The sequence below is a fragment of the Triturus cristatus genome, chromosome 10, assembly GCF_964204655.1.
Source record: "Triturus cristatus chromosome 10, aTriCri1.1, whole genome shotgun sequence".
In the NCBI taxonomy this organism is placed as follows: Eukaryota; Metazoa; Chordata; class Amphibia; order Caudata; family Salamandridae; genus Triturus; species Triturus cristatus.
The window spans coordinates 953,885,422-953,903,902 of record NC_140593.1 but is presented as its reverse complement, the minus strand read 5'-3'; the positions used below and the strand labels follow the sequence as shown (position 1 = coordinate 953,903,902).

General features: G+C 44.1%; 1 protein-coding gene across 25 annotated transcripts in view; it reads right to left on the bottom strand.

Annotated features, from left to right (window-relative positions):
* OBSCN (obscurin, cytoskeletal calmodulin and titin-interacting RhoGEF) overlaps positions 1–18,481 on the bottom strand; it is a 1,809,553-nt gene that overhangs the window by 470,316 nt on the left and 1,320,756 nt on the right. For all 25 annotated transcript variants that reach the window (XM_085628811.1, XM_085628818.1, XM_085628815.1 and 22 more), the window contains 3 exons: positions 11,088–11,288; positions 1,715–1,775; positions 981–1,058 (listed from right to left, as the gene is read on the bottom strand). In XM_085628811.1, the coding sequence (XP_085484937.1) occupies positions 981–1,058; positions 1,715–1,775; positions 11,088–11,288 (340 nt within the window). The remainder of the gene's footprint in view (positions 1–980; positions 1,059–1,714; positions 1,776–11,087; positions 11,289–18,481) is intronic.

Sequence of the window (18,481 nt, the reverse complement as noted above, 5' to 3'; positions counted from 1 at the left end):
CTCTTCGACTGAACCCCTGCACCCAGAAGGTCCAGCGGCCCCAACTCTCCACCCCCCCCCCCCCCCCCCCCCCAGCGCCTTGAGACCCTCAAAGGTGAGTAGCCTCCTTTACAAACCCTGCTTGATTGATACCTTTAGATATTTATTCAAATAAACTGTCCTATGCTGTATACCATGTGTGGCTTAAATAAAAAGAAATTTGCAAGATATTAGATTTGAAATGGCTTAAAATGAACTTTCTAATTTGGTACCCCAAAAAATTAAAAGGGCAGCCTAGCAGGGAATAAATTATGGTGAGCTTCAATTGGGAGGTTAGTGTTAAATACATGATGAAATGTCAGATTCAGTTGGGAGAAGCTTTATTTACCAACTGGCACCTCCAAGTGCAACTATGCCAACATTCTGTCCCCAGCATTCTAGGGCAGATGCCCGGACATTCCATTGTACATAAAACACGGGGGTCAAATAGGAAAGGCGAGGATAGGGAACTACCAAGAGGAATGGTAAAGAGAATAAATATCTTAGTATATAATTTTAATACTTATAGCTCCCATAATGTGGAGAACAATTAAAAGAGGTTAATTACAACAGTTAGTCAATGATAATGTTCAATATGACAAGGGTAATGTCAAAAGCAGGGAGAATCTAAAGTCAGATATGCACAAAATCGAGCAACAGAAGTGTTGTCAATATTGACAATCATACACAATGGATTAGGATTATCAGATGTGAAGAGCTTCCAGATCTCACTATGCCATCGGGGACATCAAGTTTCCAGTCCTAGTCTTGTACTTAACAATCTAATGCATTCTAGGAGTTAAGATCTTATTTTACTTCAGTTGAACTAATTGATGTAAAGCAAGGCCCAGCTCTAGAACTTTTTGACAATGTTAATTCTATTGCAGGAGGAGTAGTAAGAGCCATACATCAAGTGGCAAGACTTCTAAATCAGGGGAAGAATGTGGTCCCGCTAGACTTACCTTTATGTCTAAGTGAAGTATATTCATTTTATGGAGATATCCAACTCCTTCCAAAACCTGCTTCATGTATAATTTCACCTTGGAATTAGAGAAAATAACCAGTGAATCATTAGCGTTTTTAATTTATACATTTGTATCATTGGAACACTATTTCAGATACTTGGCAAGAGAAACCTTCTTTACGTATTAGTTAATGCATATTTGTAAAAGTGTACAATTACTCTCACAAAGTTACACCTGAAATGAAGTGGCATGTATGACCCCTATGGTGACGGGATAGGTCCACCACATTTGGAGATCAATATAGCAATTATTGAGCACTGACAATACTATTCCTAGCCATTAATAAATCTAACAGTGAGGTTCAAATAAAAATGGATTCAATTCGCTCTGTATCCAACAATCTAAAATCCATGTGATTGAAGTTGGAAACACATTGTTTTGCCATAAAGTGTTATTCAGAAGTACTCAATCAGACCTTAATGTCTGAAACTCTTTTCACACCCATTGTTTTTATTTTGTGTCACCCATCCTGGAATCTGAACCACTCGCATTATTATATGCATGGCTCTAGTGTGACATTTGTAAAAAGATTCAATATGACACAAGGGCCCAATGAAAAGCTTGAGTTGGCAATTTGTGCATACACATAGCTGCAATCCTTTACTAGTGCTGGAAACACCGTCACTGCCTGTGTTTAGTGGCATACCTTTGTGAACTTCAAAGAAGTTTACCTCAAATTCAGTCACTGTGCCCTTCTGGAATAGACGATCTAAGAGCTCCTCACTGGAACATCTGACGCAGTTCTTAAGGAAAGGAATATTTGTTATCACCTGCCTATGAAACATGGCACGTACTACATGCTATATAATGGTAGACACTCTAAACTGGATCACTTTCCCCAAGAAAATATTGTTAGTTAAGATCCTGTGAAATCTTCTGGGTAAGAAATCCCAATCCAAAACCATGTTTTACATCCTCTTAATCCACCCCCCTACTTCCATACTCTCAATCATGCATACATCCATAATCAGGTTATATTTCATTCATCGATTCTCCCATCCTTTTATTCGCATCCATCTTTCATTTTCATTCAATGAGCAATCCATCTGCAATTCATCATTTGTCCACCCATCCTCACACATTCATTCTTACAATATCATATATATTGTCATACTCTTCCATTAACTACCCAATTTCACACTCTTGGTATACTTCCCATTTAATCAAGTCTATCCTCTTAGTCATTCATTATTGTATTCACCCATTAATTCTCAAACTGATTCATGCGTCCACACCGTCTCACTTTCCCCCTGTCTCTCTCTCTCTCTCTCCCCCCCCTCTCTCTCATGTTCGAGATTACCTTTGTCTGGCAAGAATAAGCATCTATCGCCTGTGACAGTGCTGGGTTAGAAGCAGGACAAGTCATGTTTCTGTCCCGGCAAATACTCTTATCTTATGATAGGACATGGTTTTGGCCATTCTTCAGGGAAACCTAGTGATTGGCTCATGCACTGTGCTGGCAAAAGGACAGGGAGAGGCATCTATAGAATAAGGCAGAGAATATAGCCGGAAGTGGGTAACATCTCCCTTCACTTGATAGCTCAGAATATGGCTGACCTCTCAATCTGCAAGTAGACAGTCTTCTCTCCTGCCCCTAATGATATTTGGTAACCAGGCTTCATAATGGGGGTGTTGCATCAGTTGGGACTGATGTAACAGGTAAGCTGTGCTTTTGTGGGTGAGCCCCGTGGGATTTGTGTTATTAAGTGGCTATCCCCTTCTCCTTCCTGCTGCTGCTTGGCTGTTGAACTTTTCATGGAAAGTTAGGGCGATTGATAGGTGTCTATCACTTTTTACATTCTGGAGTAGACCGTGGCGTAGTGTCTTGTGCATTATAGAGTGCGAGACCCATATGGTCCCTTACGGGTTCCGTAGTCTAGTGAAGTGATTGGGAGTGTTAATATATATTATGTGACGCAGTATGTGTCCGTTACTGGTTACACCCTAGAGAATACAGAAATGTAATACTGAGCCCTGTGTGTGGCATAATTCATTTACATTCTACAGAGCTGGGGAGGACACTAAAATTAGAGACGAGATAGGGGATACGTAAACCATTCAACCCAAAGAGTCGAGAGTGCTCTCCCAGAGAGTTTGCCGAGGTCCAGCAAACTGCTCTTGCGTGCCAAGTGAGCCTCAGTCGAAGTGAAGAATCGACGGTTGGCATACCGTTCGTAACTTCAGCGGGTAAGAAACCTTCAAAGAAAGTGCAGGCCCCACAGTAAGTTTTATATATTGTTGGTCAGAAAATTACTAATGCAACCGAGATAAGCAAAGCAATGCCACAACTGAACAAAGACTCGGCATTTATGCAGCACGGAAACTTCAAAGGCAGTATCAACCAGGTACAGAAAGCACAACAAGTGACGACAGTCAGGTGCAAGAGAACACTGCAAAAAGAAGTAGATAAGCACAAAGAAGCACTAAGAGGCAGATGTCAACCAAGTGTAAGAAAGTGTTATGAAACGTCAAGGGGCGGGGCGCGCCTCAGATACAAGAAATGAGCATCTACTTACCCAACATCTAGAGTGAAGAGAGTCATCCGACCTCAGCACCAGGCACAGCAACCCAAGCATAAGCATGGGGGCTGTGCTTACAAGGCCATCGAATCCTGCTGAACCAACAAAAGAGGCCATGATCGGTGGTCGGAATAGTGCAATTTGTCAGCTCTTCCATGGCTGCCTAAGAGGTCACCCAATATGGCGCTGTCACCTTCCTAAAACCACCGTCCATTTTCGTTGTTGCCAAGAAGCATAATATTAGTGCCAGCTGGACTGTCTGGATCGAAGCTTTGGATGATTTCATTGATGCGCTGGAAGAAGTATATGACAAAAAGATCAAATATCTCAAAAACTTGCTGGTGATGGAGTGTAGGAAGTGCTAAATAAAATACCATTAGGCTAAGAAACTTCATACCCCCGAATCTAAGAAGTGCTGAACACCAAATTTAATCTGATGCAGAACGTTGCCAATGAAAGGTACATCTTCAATCGAAGAGAGACAGAAATGGTTGGAATACTCATCCAACACTGTCAGTTCAACGAATTCATAACTAAGAATCCATTTGTCATAGATGGTTGCCTGTCCAATTCCTTCAGACACCGAATGCTGAGAGAAATGCTCAGTCTGGACTGTGTGCTCATGGCGGCCACAGCTGAAGAACGTGCCAACAAACAACCACTAACATGGAGGCCAGAAGAGCCCAGTGTAAACTGCAGTTGAGTGTGAAGAGCAAGAAAAAACACTAGGGAGAAGGCCGCAAAGTGATATCTTTGAATAAGAAGCTGTGTTTTTGATGTGGATTTTCCTTTCCACATGAAGGTAAATGTCCCACCATTGGGCAGATATGTAAAGGCTGTGGTAAAGAGAGCCATTTTAAAATAGTTTGCAAAGCGAGAGAAACAAAGTGAGTGTGTCATGTTGTGCACACAAAATGGCTACCAGTGCATCACGCCAAAAAGACAAAATGGCTGCCAGAAAGTTCCAGATGCATTCCAGTCACTCCCCAACAAAGTAAATGGTAACATCAGTTGAGGCAAAAAGAAACTGAGAGAGACAAACTGCCATCTAATTCCTCATCGAAAGCTTCTTTAACGTCACTGTCAAGCACAGTGAAGAAGATGGGTGTGTGATGTCAATCCTGACTACTGAAAGATGTGCACATGTAGGTCTGATTTCATGCAAGAAAGAATATAATTTGAGAAGGAATCGACAATTAAAATCACAACATTAATTTAGCTATTGTCCCAAAAACAAATTGAAGGTTAATGGTACTAATATACCGTTTATCATAGACAGTAGTGCAAAGGTAAATATCATGCCAGCCGAAAAGTACCATGCACTGTCTCCGGTACCCGGTTTCACACCATCGAAAACCAAAGTATACACATAGGCAGCTTTGATATCATTGCAAAGTCAAGGTTCATTTATGGAGCCCATGAAATGTACAAGACCCAATTCATGTTCTTAATGGGACTTCTTTGAGTGCATGCTGCTGACATGGGACTAATTTCTGATAATTACAATATCAATGCTCATCACAACATAGTAAAAAAAACTTCTGTCATTATTTCATGGATTAGGAAAGCTTAAGACAATGAAAGTGCAGCTCCACACTAATGAGGACATTCGTCCTGTTGCTCAACGACATTGTCATATGGCATTTATTCTACAGAAGGCTGTTGAAAAAGAAATTGAGACTTTGCTAAACCATTATATCGATGAGCGCTCTACTGGTCCAACACCATGGGTGCTGCAGATAGTGGTGGTACCTAAAAAGGCCAGTGGAGAGTCTATGAGAATCTGTGTTGACATGCGTCAAGCAAACAAGGATCAAAATAGAACGACGCCCAGGTCCACTGATTGCCGATATGATTATCCAGTTGAATCGTGCCAAAGTCTTTTCACATCTTGATCTGAACAAGGGATGTCATCAGCTCAAACTGGAATAAAATTGCTGGTACATTACTAATTCTTCAACTCATGTTGGTTTGTTCAGATACAAAAGAATGAGTTTCGGAGTGTCTTCAGCTGCTAAACTTTTTCAAGATGTCATTCGTCACATCATACGGTCTGTCACCCATGCCTTCAATTACAATGATGATATATTAGTATTGGGGCCACACGAAAGGAACATGATAGAGCCCTTACACAAGTTTGCCATCTAATTTCACAAAACATAACAAATTCTTTGGGCACATTTTCTTGGAAGGGGGAATGACTACAGATCCAGCCGAGATTCAGCCTTTACCATCTACCTCCCCTCCACAAGATGTAACCATGCTGCTTTCAATTCTTGGAGTGGTCAGATACCATCCCAGGCACATCTATGACTGTCACTGTGAGTGCCCCATGAGAGAGTTAACTAAACGGAATGTTTCATTTCAGTGGGCACAGGAGTGTGATCAAAGTTTCAAGACAATTAAGCATGCAATTAAAAATGCTACTGAAATGGCTTTCCTTGATCTGAAATTGCACACAGAGATTGTTGTGGGTGCCAGCTCACTGGGCTTGGGCACGATTCTTGCCCAACATAGTAGATAGGCAAACGGTAAGAAAGGAATATTGTAGCTTTTGCTATCTGAAGTTTGTCACAGGCTGAACTGGCTTACTCGCAACCTGAGGAAGAAAGCCTAGCTGTTGTGTGTGCTTGTGAACATAATCATGTGTTTCTGTATGGGAAACGTTTTATGCTTCTCACTAATCACCAAGTATTGCTTACTATCTTTGGCAATCCAAAGGCCAAGATGCCCCCTCGCATTGAGAGTTGGGGGCTGAGGCTGCAAGTGTATGACTACACCATTGTACATCGGCTGGGAAAAGATCAAAACCCTGAAGACTACTTTTCTTGAGTGCCTGTGCGGTGCCAGGGTACCCCTTCCAAATTGGCCGAGGCCTATATTAACTTTATTGTGAGATCCAGCACTTCTGCAGCTGTGTCCCTGGAGCAAATAAGTGCAGCTACTGATGCAGACAGAAATATGATCATCCTCAACAACAATATTATGCACCAATCCTGGAGAACACATGCTCGACCGCTTGATAAAACAGTGAATATCAGTAATTCAAGAATGTTTGTGATGAACTGTCCATTACGCAAAAAGGGATTATCTTTATGCTCTAAAATTGTCATTTTTGAAACTCTATGACAGCAAGTTATGGAAGTGGCACATGAGGAACATCGTTGTATTGTCACCACAAAGCGAACCCTCCAAGACCGTGTTTAGTTCCTTCATCTTGATGAGCCAGTTGAGAGAGAGCTCCAGGCTTGTCATTTGTGTAACTGTTTAGCTCACAAAACAATACAGCATCCTTTGAACATGTCAGGCCTTCCAAGACACGTCTGGGAGAAAATGGTAATTGGCTTCTTTGGACTCCTTGAAAAAAGCCATTGTCTCAAGGTACTTTTAGATATATACTCCCCGTTTCCTCTGGTGGAAAATCTGTCGTCACTCGCTCATGGTTGAGTGATTGAAAGACTAGAAGGCATATTTGCAACTTGGGGTGTTCCGTCTATTTTAAAATCTGTATATGGCCCACCATTCAATGGTCAGGAATTCAAAGAGTTCCTTACTCACTTCATCATGCATCAGAAAAGCACATCTCTATGGCTACAGGCTAATGGGTTGTTGAACGTTTTATGAGCATTCTTAAGAAGGCTGTCCAATGCGCTGCACTAGAATGACTTGAGCTTAAGTCAGTCCTTCATTCTACTCTTTGTGCCTACAGATCTACCCCTTATTCTAAAACTGTCAAAAGCACGGCACGCTGATATTTAGGAAAACCATAGGTACCAAGCTGCCTCAGTGGACCACTGAAAGAACAATTGATGCTCACAAAGTTCGACTCACTGATTAATTTCTCAAGTCCAGAATGAAGACTTATGCAGACAAATGTCGATGTGCTTGGGACATTAGTTTTCATAAAGGGGACAGTGTCCTCATCAAGCAGAGGTGGAAATGCAAATCTGACGCTCCATTTGAGGTCAATCCACTGCAAGTTGTGACTGGTAAGGTATGTTTTTATTTGTTTTCACTTTTTATTTAACAAAGGGGGAGATGCAGTGTCTTGTGTACTATAGAGTGCGGGATCCCTATTGTCCCTAACTGACTCCATAGTTAGTGATGTAAATAATCGGGTGTTGCTAATAAAATTAATTACACAGTATGTGTCAGTTAGCGGTTACACTCTAGAGAAGACATAAGTGTAATGTCGAGCTCCGTGTGTGGCGTAATTCATTTACATGCTACTGGGCTTGGGAGTAACCCTGGGCATAGTTTGCGTAGTAGCGCTACGCAAAGTGCACTTCGCACTATGCAAGCTGCGCAAACTACGCGAGCGTAGCATAATCCTACGCCCAGGGTTACTTGGGAGGACGCTACACATGACTCCATTACCTTCAAAGATCAGTTCTGGGAGCTACTCCAGCCTATAGAAAGCACATTGGAGTGGAAGCAGATGATCTAGGCACCAATTTTGCGATGAAAACGCAAAAACATCATAAAACTGAGCAATACCTGTTCACGCACTCTCAACACCATGTGCATAATACATAGGCTGAGAGAAGACAACCCCAGAGATCCAAATCACACGGTAAAAAAACAATCCTCAATGAAGGAACAAAGTTCCACCAGTGCCCCTGAAAGATCCATAATATGGATAGGGGCATTCATTAACAAACAACGTTTGCAGAAGACAAGACATCTCTATACAACAGTATGTGGAAAAAATTCAAATAAAGCAAGCACTCTCCTACCTGGGTGAAAAACAGAAAGTCATCAAGATTAAACATGCCCAAACACAGAGCAATACCCTAGTCAGGGACTACTGGAGACCCTTCTAAAGGTAAGTGGCTCCCTTGAAGAGGAACAAAATTAATTGAAGGCGTTGCCTGGCAACAGTAGGCTATAAGAAAGGCAACCAAACAAGTGGGCCCCAAAATAGGAAGAAACCTTCCCTTAGACTACACAGGCACAGCAGCCTGAAAAACACAGAGCCAAAATAATGCTGCCTCCTACTCAGGCTTCTGGCTTGCAAGGAGATGTTCATTTCGACCTGACAGAAGAAGCTGGGTAAGATGAAGAGGGAAACTGCTTCTTCATACCTCTGTACCCTTCGAGGTACCATCTCTTTGTAGTCAAGTGTGAAGTTTGTGAAAAAATGCTGATAATCAATGCTGGAGTGTTGGAGATGCTTTCAAGGCTGCAGGCACATAATGCATATGAGTCTCCCATATCATTCACAAGACACACTCACAGCAGATGTAACCTCAGAAAATGGGCAGTGGTGCGGTGTTTAAGTAAGAGGTGAAAAGCTGATAATCAATGCTGGACTGTTGGAGATGCTTCTAGGGCCGCAGTCACACAAGGAGTCTGAGACTCCCATGTCATCTACAAGACATGCTCACAGCAGATGTAACCTCAAAGAATGAACAGTGGTGCACAGTAGAATCATCCATGCCCTGGGAAGCCTGTACGACAAAGAGGTGAAAACCATCAAAGGCCACATTAAGCACATTTGCATGACCAACTCTTTGCAGGCCCAAGGAGCCTAATCAAGCATAGCTCAAAAAGGATCACTGAAGACCCTATAGTCCTGACAATGGAATGTTAAGACTGGATCTAGGTTGCCCAGTAGTCCCAAAACCATCCTGATCCCATTTAGCAAAGTGACCTTTCATGTGGTCCGGCAAAAGAGGAACAACGAATGATAGCATCTCCCAAACAACGTGGGAGTAATGCATGAGGCATTGCAGGAGCAAAGAACCAGATCATGAGGAAAAATATCTGTTTGCTAACAACTCTGTCCAAAACTCTGCATCAGTTGTTGAGGAGGGAAAAGTGCCAGCATTAGCACTCATAAATCCAGGAACGTGCATCCCTCGTCTCTCTGTAGATAGCTGAGAAGACGAACACGTCATGCTCGGACTGTCTTAATCTCTGCAATGGGTAAAAGCAATTCCAATACCTCAGTTGCCTTGCCTGCACTGCCTTTAAAGACATGAAGTCCTCTCAAGGGACTGTCAAGGGGCAATCAGGAATAACTGTATCTTAATGAACTCATGTAGACTCTGGAACTCCAATATAGTGTTCTTCTGAGTCAAAATAGGAACAAAATGAGCCTGCTTCATACTTAAGCATCTGAACTCTAAAGTCTTCAAATGAGATTCATGAAAGACTCAAAAGCCCATTCAAAATTTCCTGAAAATGCAGCCCAAGCTGCCACTGTACATGGTGTTGCTATTGGCACTGAAAAGCATTGCAAGGATTATGGTGGCAGCTACAGACAACAAAGCAGTGTCATAATTATTGTCAGGATTGACCAGTACTGGGCAAGAGGCCACCAGTGGGGGCAGGGTTGAAGGGCAACAAGCCAACTTGGCGCCAAAATACGCGCACAAGATTGAGTCAAAGGAGGGCAGATCCTAATCATCAGAGCCTGGATTAAGGCCCCACCTCAGCAGGATCAGCACAAAGAGCCAGAAAGGCAGGAGGTCCAGTCTGCAACACTAAGTGTGGAGCTGGAAGGGCGCTATGCAACAACATCGGGCCCATGTCCTCCAAGATAGGACACTTCACTAGGATATGCTGACTGGAAGACCAATTCTACAATCAGGACTGACTTCAAGATAAAGACCATTGCTCCACACATCCTAAACTTGGAGCAGGAAAAGGTCCTCAGGACGGAGAATGCCTCAATGTACCTATACCGTCAGTATGAGCTAAATAGGAGTTGAGGCGAATTCGCACCTTGGTCTTTAGACACATAACAAAGACCCACTCTATTTACGAACACAGAAAAGGTTTAAAGATGTAGGTCTGACGATATTCACGTAATTCACCCACTAAGGACAGAATTTGTTTGAACTCAAAGAAGAACATCAGGACTGGCAGGAGTCAAACCTGTGGCACCCTGACTTCTTCTTTGATGACCCTAAAACACTGCAAGCCAGAACAATATTTTGGAACAGAGAGCAACTCTAGGCATCAAAAAGCACAGAAAACACTTAACTGAAATCGTAGCACTAAAGTGGCAGCATATATGGCTCTGTGACAGATTATACAGAGAGGTAACGACATAGATCCGGAGCCATGGCACTACCTACAAGTGGTAAACAGCTATTTCAACTTTTCTGAAGCCACCCTGCAGTCTAGGCCGATTTATGACATGTGGAATCTGTAGTTGGAAGTATCAACTTCAAAAGATATGCTATCTCATTATAGAGAAGCAGTATGAAACACAAGTGAGGCAGGTAAAGAGGCCTGAAACACCAAACGTGGAAAGAGTTAGACATGTATGCTCTTTGAAAATGCTTCTGGGTAACAATGGCAGCAGGACACAAACAAGTGGGACAATTCAACTACTGACATACAAGACCATGAGCCTTCTCTTAGTAAGTGTTCACCCCAGTGAAAAACTCAAGGATAGTACACGTAATGGTGACTGATTTCAGGAAGAACTAGGAGATAATGAAGGCAACAGAGAAAGGGATCCATGTAGCCAGTATAATGCCCCTTAGAGATGGAACTGACAACAGAAGGATACAACTCCAAGATGAGCACAATGGTCTTCTTAGTTTCAAAAGAATCCAACAGCAGCGTTATCTTCTCATGGGATATGGCACCTAGGATGTCGTGCTCCCGATGGGCCTGGAGTCGTGTTTTGCTCCTAAGAGGAATAAACTTGGCAGCACAATTTGCTTTGTTCCCCTTGTGCACCACTCGCTTCACAAAGCTGAATGTTCCCCTGGAGAGAGCCACACGAAGAAAACAGTCAGATAAGTATAAACTTGCACAGAAATAGTCAATGTGTTCAACTGACAGACATGTTTAACTATTACATTCAGAGTTTTATGTTTTCATCTATTCATCTGAGATGGTAAAGCCACAAATGTCATTAAATGGTAATAAAATAGAATGCCACACATAGCAAGCAGACTCTGGAGGTTTAGAGATACATGCCTCACAAAACCCCACAATGAAAACAAGGCCAGTCTAATGGAAGTGTAATTTGACTCTAATCACATCACATAAACTGTGTACTAAAGGTATGCATCTTGCACCTGCAATTGTAAAGCACAAAATAACAAGTTACTTACCTTCGGTAATGCCTTATCTGGTAGACACTCTATTTAGCTGCAGATTCCTTACCTTAAAATTATCCCCAGGTGTCAGACTGGATCTGGAAAGTTTGGTGAGCAGTACCCCTGCGCGCCGGTAGGTGGCATCATTCGGCGCCACATGGCATCATCCGGACTGGAAGGGACGTGCGCAGTGCCTATATAGGCGCCACCCCAGCGTGTTGATGTCCCTTTTTTTTTTTTTTAACTACTTTCCACGTCAGGAGCGTGGAACCACAAAGAACACTGACCACTGGTGTGGAAATCTAAGACCCTGAAAGGGAACAGCCCTGTCCCTAGCAATCTCTTTGCACAGGAGAGAGGATCGGTGGGTCGGTAAGGAATCGATGGCTAGATACAGTCTCTACCAGAAGCCGTTACCAAAGGTAAGTAACTTGTTAATCTGATAGAGATTTCTAGCTTCAGATTCTATACCTTGGAAAAGATACCCAAGCAATACCTTGCCGAAGCTGAGTCTGCAAAAACGCTTCATACTAGAAAGTCCTGCAGGACCAAATGATCAAACTGCTCATCCCAAAGAACCTGAATGTCTAGGCAGTAAAGCTTTGCAAATGTGTGTAGAGAAGCCCACATTGCTGCCTGGCTAATATCCAGGACTAGAACTCTGCATGCTAATGCAGTGGTCACATCCTTAGCTATGGTGGGAGAAGCAACCCCTCAAGGAGTTGCTTATTGGCCAATGCATAGCAGATCTTACTGTAGAGCACTATCGGGAGATGGTCCATTTCAGCATTTCTTTTCTGCACCTTTCCCTTCTTTGCTCTGACATACCCCATAAAGAGTTGGTCGTCCACCTGGAACTCTTTCGTTCGCTCAAGTTAGAATGACAACGCTCTTTTTGGGTCCAGTTGGTGAAGTTGCTTCTCTACCTTAGAGGGATGTGGTAGAGAATAAAAGGTAGGCCGGGTTATGGACTGGCCTAAATGAAAAGGAGTAGCAAGTTTCAGCAGAAAGTAAGCTCTAGAGCTCTAGTGAGAAAAACCAGCTTGTCTGGGTAGATGTTCAGGAATGGAGGTTTGGATGACAAAGCCTGAATCTCACTGACCCTCCGGGCAGATGTTATTTCTACCAAGAAGGCTGTATTGATAGTAAGGAGCCTGAGAGTACAATTGTGCAATGGCTCAAAGGGAGCACACATCAGAAAGGTTAGGACTAGATCAAGGTCCCACTGAAGCATTATAAAGGGCAAATGTGGGAACATGTGTAGCAAACCTTTCAACAACCAATTTACAACAGGGGATTTGAAGAGGGATGGCTGATCTGGCAACGGAAGAGGAGAGTTGTAAGATAGATAGCCCATAAGGGTGCCCAGAGCAGAGCCTAGTTGGGTAAGAGAAAGGATAAAGAAAAGGACCTGAGAGAGGGAAACAGCAAGAGGGTCAAATCTGTTTCTCTGTACACCATGTGAAAACTTGCCTCAACGGTAGGAGTATACAGTCTTGTTAGAGGGACACCTGGCTTCCAAGATAACATTGCAGTCTTCCGGCAGAAGGTCAAAAATTGTCAACTGTCACCACTCAATCTCCACGCATGAAGGTGAAGTGTTGATAGGTCCGGGTGGAGAACCCTCCCCTGCTGCTGCAATAGAAGATCCTCCGAAGGGGCAGCTTCATCGAAGGACCGATGAATATTTAGAAAAACAAGGGGGAGTGAGAAGCTGAATTGGGGCAACCCTCACCCTCCCTTAAACATTGTATTCAGTGCACAAAAGAGGGAAAGCCTCACAACTGATGAATTCCTAACATTTTAAGAGGTCAAATTAACTGGTCTCAATATATATCAATTCAACTGGGTGTAGATCCCTTTCCACTTTTCCATAGATATCCACCACCAAGCTCACACACTTCAGTAAGCACGAGCCACTCCGATCCAAGTTTCAAAAAGTAGATATATTTTCGGGCACAAATGAATATATATATTCATTTGTGATGGTGATGGTCCAGCCCAGCTGCTTTTTCCACAAGTTAGACCCAGGTACATTGGGAGAAGAGGCAGTTACTGCCCACTTGGGTAGTACTAACGCTGTTTGACGGCTTTTGTGAAAACCCGGAGTGCCGAGTTTCGAGACACTCCCTAGTACCTGCCAGATGACTACAGCCAATCGCAGTGAGACAAGCTGGTTTAAAGGTGGACATTTGCGAGCATTCATGATTTGAAGGCATTTGAAAAAGTTTTATTACGAAACACATCATGCCCTGAACAGCCGAATAAAGCTGCTGGACCTGTTGTGCTTGTGTGGCTCGTTCTTCTTGCTGAAGGGAACTTGGTTTTGGATATTATGTGAGCGGCCACAGCGCACTTGAGCCCCCACTCCACAAGTTGTTCAGTGTTAATAGTGGCAAACTTTTTGGGAATACCTCGCGGACCGGGGAAACACTGAACCACCGCATTTCGCAGCAGTTACCTACCCATTGGATGGACCGTGACTGCACGAGGGGGCATCTCGCACTGTTAAGATGTTCCGCGGTCTCAGCTGCGTTTTGCGGGGGGGTGATGGTCCAGGCCAGCTGCTTTTTCCACAAGTTAGACCCAGGTACAGTGGGAGAAGAGGCAGTTACCGCCCACTTGCGTAGTACTAACTCTGTTTGACTGCTTTTGTGAAAACCCGGAGTGCCGAGTTTCGAGACACTCCCTAGTACCTGCCAGATGACTACAGCCAATCGCAGTGAGACAAGCTGGTTTAAAGGTGGACATTTGCGAGCATTCATGATTTGAAGGCATTTGAAAAAGTTTTATTACGAAACACATCATGCCCTGAACAGCCGAATAAAGCTGCTGGACCTGTTGTACTTGTGTGGCTCGTTCTTGTTGCTGAAGGGAACTTGGTTTTGGATATTATGACAGCGCACTTGAGCCCCCACCCCACAAGTTGTTCAGTGTTAATAGTGGCAAACTTTTTGGGAATACCTCGTGGACCGGGGAAACACTGAACCACCGCATTTCGCAGCAGTTACCTACCCGTTGGATGGACCGTGACTGCACGAGGGGGCATCTTGCACTGTTAAGATGTTCCGAGGTCTCAGCTGCATTTTGCGGGGGGGGTGATGGTCCAGGCCAGCTGCTTTTTCCACAAGTTAGACCCAGGTACAGTGGGAGAAGAGGCAGTTACCGCCCACTTGCGTAGTACTAACTCTGTTTGACTGCTTTTGTGAAAACCCGGAGTGCCGAGTTTCGAGACACTCCCTAGTACCTGCCAGATGACTACAGCCAATCGCAGTGAGACAAGCTGGTTTAAAAGTGGACATTTGCGAGCATTCATGATTTGAAGGCATTTGAAAAAGTTTTATTACGAAACGCGTCATGCCCTGAATAGCCGAATAAAGCTGCTGGACCTGTTGTACTTGTGTGGCTCGTTCTTGTTGCTGAAGGGAACTTGGTTTTGGATATTATGACAGCGCACTTGAGCCCCCACCCCACAAGTTGTTCAGTGTTAATAGTGGCAAACTTTTTGGGAATACCTCGTGGACCGGGGAAACACTGAACCACCGCATTTCGCAGCAGTTACCTACCCGTTGGATGGACCGTGACTGCACGAGGGGGCATCTTGCACTGTTAAGATGTTCCGAGGTCTCAGCTGCATTTTGCGGGGGGGTGATGGTCCAGGCCAACTGCTTTTTCCACAAGTTAGACCCAGGTACATTGGGAGACAAGCTGGTTTACAGGTGGATATTTGCGAGCATTCATGATTTGAAGGCATTTGAAAAAGTTTTATTACGAAACGCGTCATGCCCTGAATAGCCGAATAAAGCTGCTGGACCTGTTGTGCTTGTGTGGCTCGTTGTTCTTGCTGAAGGGAACTTGGTTTTGGATATAGATAGATATATATCACTGCAAAAACCATAGGTTTCAGGGGCGTTATAGTTAGCTGGACTTTTCACTCGTACAAAACCATTGAAATTCCCCCGTTGTAGTTAGTTCAGCTAACTATAACTCGCGCGCCCGCAATGCACTGCTGATGACGTCACATATTACATCACTCATGACATGGTCAGTGACATCACTCATGACATCACTGATGAGTTATAGTTAGCTGAACTAACTATAACGGGGGAATTTCAATGGTTTTGTACGAGTGAAAAGTCCAGCTAACTAGAACGCCCCTGAAACCTATGGTTTTTTCAGTGAATTTCTAAGGTTTTTTAAATGCTAATTCCTAACTATAACGTGCCTGAAACCTATGTTTTTTTCAGTGAATTTCAAAGGTTTTTTAAATGCTAATTTCTAACTATGCACCTACAGAGATAGGACATGTGAAGAAAGAAGAAAAAACGCACAAAAAGAAAAAAAAGAAATGCAGAAAGAAGCAACAGATGTCCTCAAAGACGAAGAAAAGTGCAGGAAGAAGGATAACGTGCAGAAAGAACAAACAGAAGAGCAGAAAGAGGCCTTGTTGCAAAATCATCTTGTACCCTCAACTTTTTCAGACGGATACTGGTGGTAACTCAGTCTGACTAACCAGCCCTAGAGCCAGTGCTATGTTAAAAGACACTCAGAATACAGTGAAAACACCTACATACACTAGGGAACACTATGCGTTGGGGTCCACCTGTGATAAGCATGACCTCCTCTGTAAGCCCCTAGTATATAGTAGGGCAGGGGATTAAAACTACCTCTTAAAACGCGCCACAGGGCGTGTTTGCACACGTCACCTCAGGGCCCGTCCCCTCCCTTTACCACTGTGTAAACGCGCCCTGTGGCCGTTCTAAGTTGAGAGATTAAGTCTCCTTGAATCCTAAGGGTCCCTAGGGTCAAACTAGCCCACTAGGTACCTCCAGTAAGCGCCACAGAGCTGTGTTGCATAGAGCTGTAAAAAGGGGCGTGGCCTCACAACAACTGTCTGCAACGCAGCTCCCTGGCGCATACTGGAGATACCTGTTGGGCTAGTTGGCCCTCAGGGACCCTCATTATTGAAGGGGAATTAATTCCCCAACTTACAAGTGGCCAGGGGGCTCGTTTGCAGAGTGCTGCAAGGAGGGGGCGTGGCCTCCAGCGCGATGCCGGTCTTTTATTTATTTTTTTAAGAAGGAGGGCTGTGTGGCCCCCCTTCTTTTTCTAATTTACTGGCCCTGGGGACCCCATCTCCCAGGGCCTGCACCCTAATTTTTTTTGTTGAAAAAAATAAATTTGGCCCTCCCAAGGCCTTAATCGGCCCCGGGGACCCCAACCCCCGGGTCATGGCCTTTTTTTAATTTAAATTCTTTAGGAGGGGGTTGCTTTGCCCCCCTCCTCAGGCCACTTATGGCTCCGGGGACCCCATCCCCCGGGGCCGGCCTTTGTTTTTTATTATTTTAAAAATATATATATTTATAGAAACACCTAGGACATGCTGGACAAACCGTATGTACCTAACACCATGACGATTTGCGTGATATTCATTAAAAGGCGACTATGCATAGAATGAATCCACATAGGATGTATTTACACCGCTAGTACATTTAATATACACGCACACCAAGCCATTCAAAGGGGATTCGACAAAAATTCGACCAAACTATGCAAGAAACCCCCCTCACGGTTAATAAAAAACACATCCACCGCCGGATGTGTAATACTTTTTATTTTACTCTCTGGAAAGGAGACGAACCTCACTTGAGAGTCACAGCGTGCTCCTGGCTGAGCCCAATGCTGTGTTACACCCACCAGTGCCCGCTGAGTGCCACACACCTCTGTGTTGTATTCCACCAGCTAGTGCGTATGCTATGACACTCTCTAGCCCATGTGCACTGTAACACCACCCCGTGAATATGTCATGCCGCACTTGCCTTCGCACGGGATATATTGCCCCATCTAACGTGCCTTCCTCGATGCCTATGTTATAACGCACAGCGCTATGCCATACATATTACAATCTGGGATCCATAACTTTGTCACAGTGCATATGCAACGTTACACTCCCCAGCACATATTTTATATTACAACTTTAGAGACTAGTTATGTTACACAACACTGCCCTGTGCATATTACACTCCAAGGCGCATATCGCATAGCACGCGCTAGTGCTATCTCGCGCTCTCCAATGAATCTGTCATTGCGCACAATGTATTGCATATTATATTTCACGCCCCGGTTCATCTTATATCACACTTTTTGGTGCATAGTTTATACCATATACTACATCTAGTTTTCATTTTCAATCGTGCTCTCAGGACTATGTTCTATATAACACTGCGTCCACCTACCCTTTTCACAGGCATTACCTTTTGCGATGGGGGTGGAGGGTCAGTCACAAACGTCCTCTTCTTCCTGAATAAGAGTGTGATTATGCTGCATACTTGTTCATATTTTAAGTAGTTCGCACAGACACACATTTTAAAAACAATAAAGTTCCTAATACCCACCTTCTCTGAACAGTTAGCTTGCTGCCCCATCCACCTCCTCCCTATCCTCTGTTGTCTGAATCCATGGACTAGCCTCCTCCCTCCTGCCATGCATGGTCTGATGTGCTGCCACTGCCTTCCATTTAGCATGATGTACCAGTCCACTCCTCCTGACCTCCATTGCCCAATTCTATGGCCCATCATTGACATCCTGCTTAGCCTCTGTGCTTAGCTTGCTGCCCCTATTCTCCTTCCCCCTGGTCTCCGATGTCTTTGTGCATGCCCCTGCTCCATCCTTTTTGCCCACCATGTTCCATGGACCTGCCACTCCTATCTACTCTGAGTGTTCTGTTGAGCTGCCACTCCCCTCCCACCTGCCTAGCATTGTCAGATGACTGTAACCTGTCCCTGCCACCTCCACCCTGCCTGTCCACATGCCATGCCCCTATCCCCTTCCTCCTGTCCTCCATGGTCCATTTTAC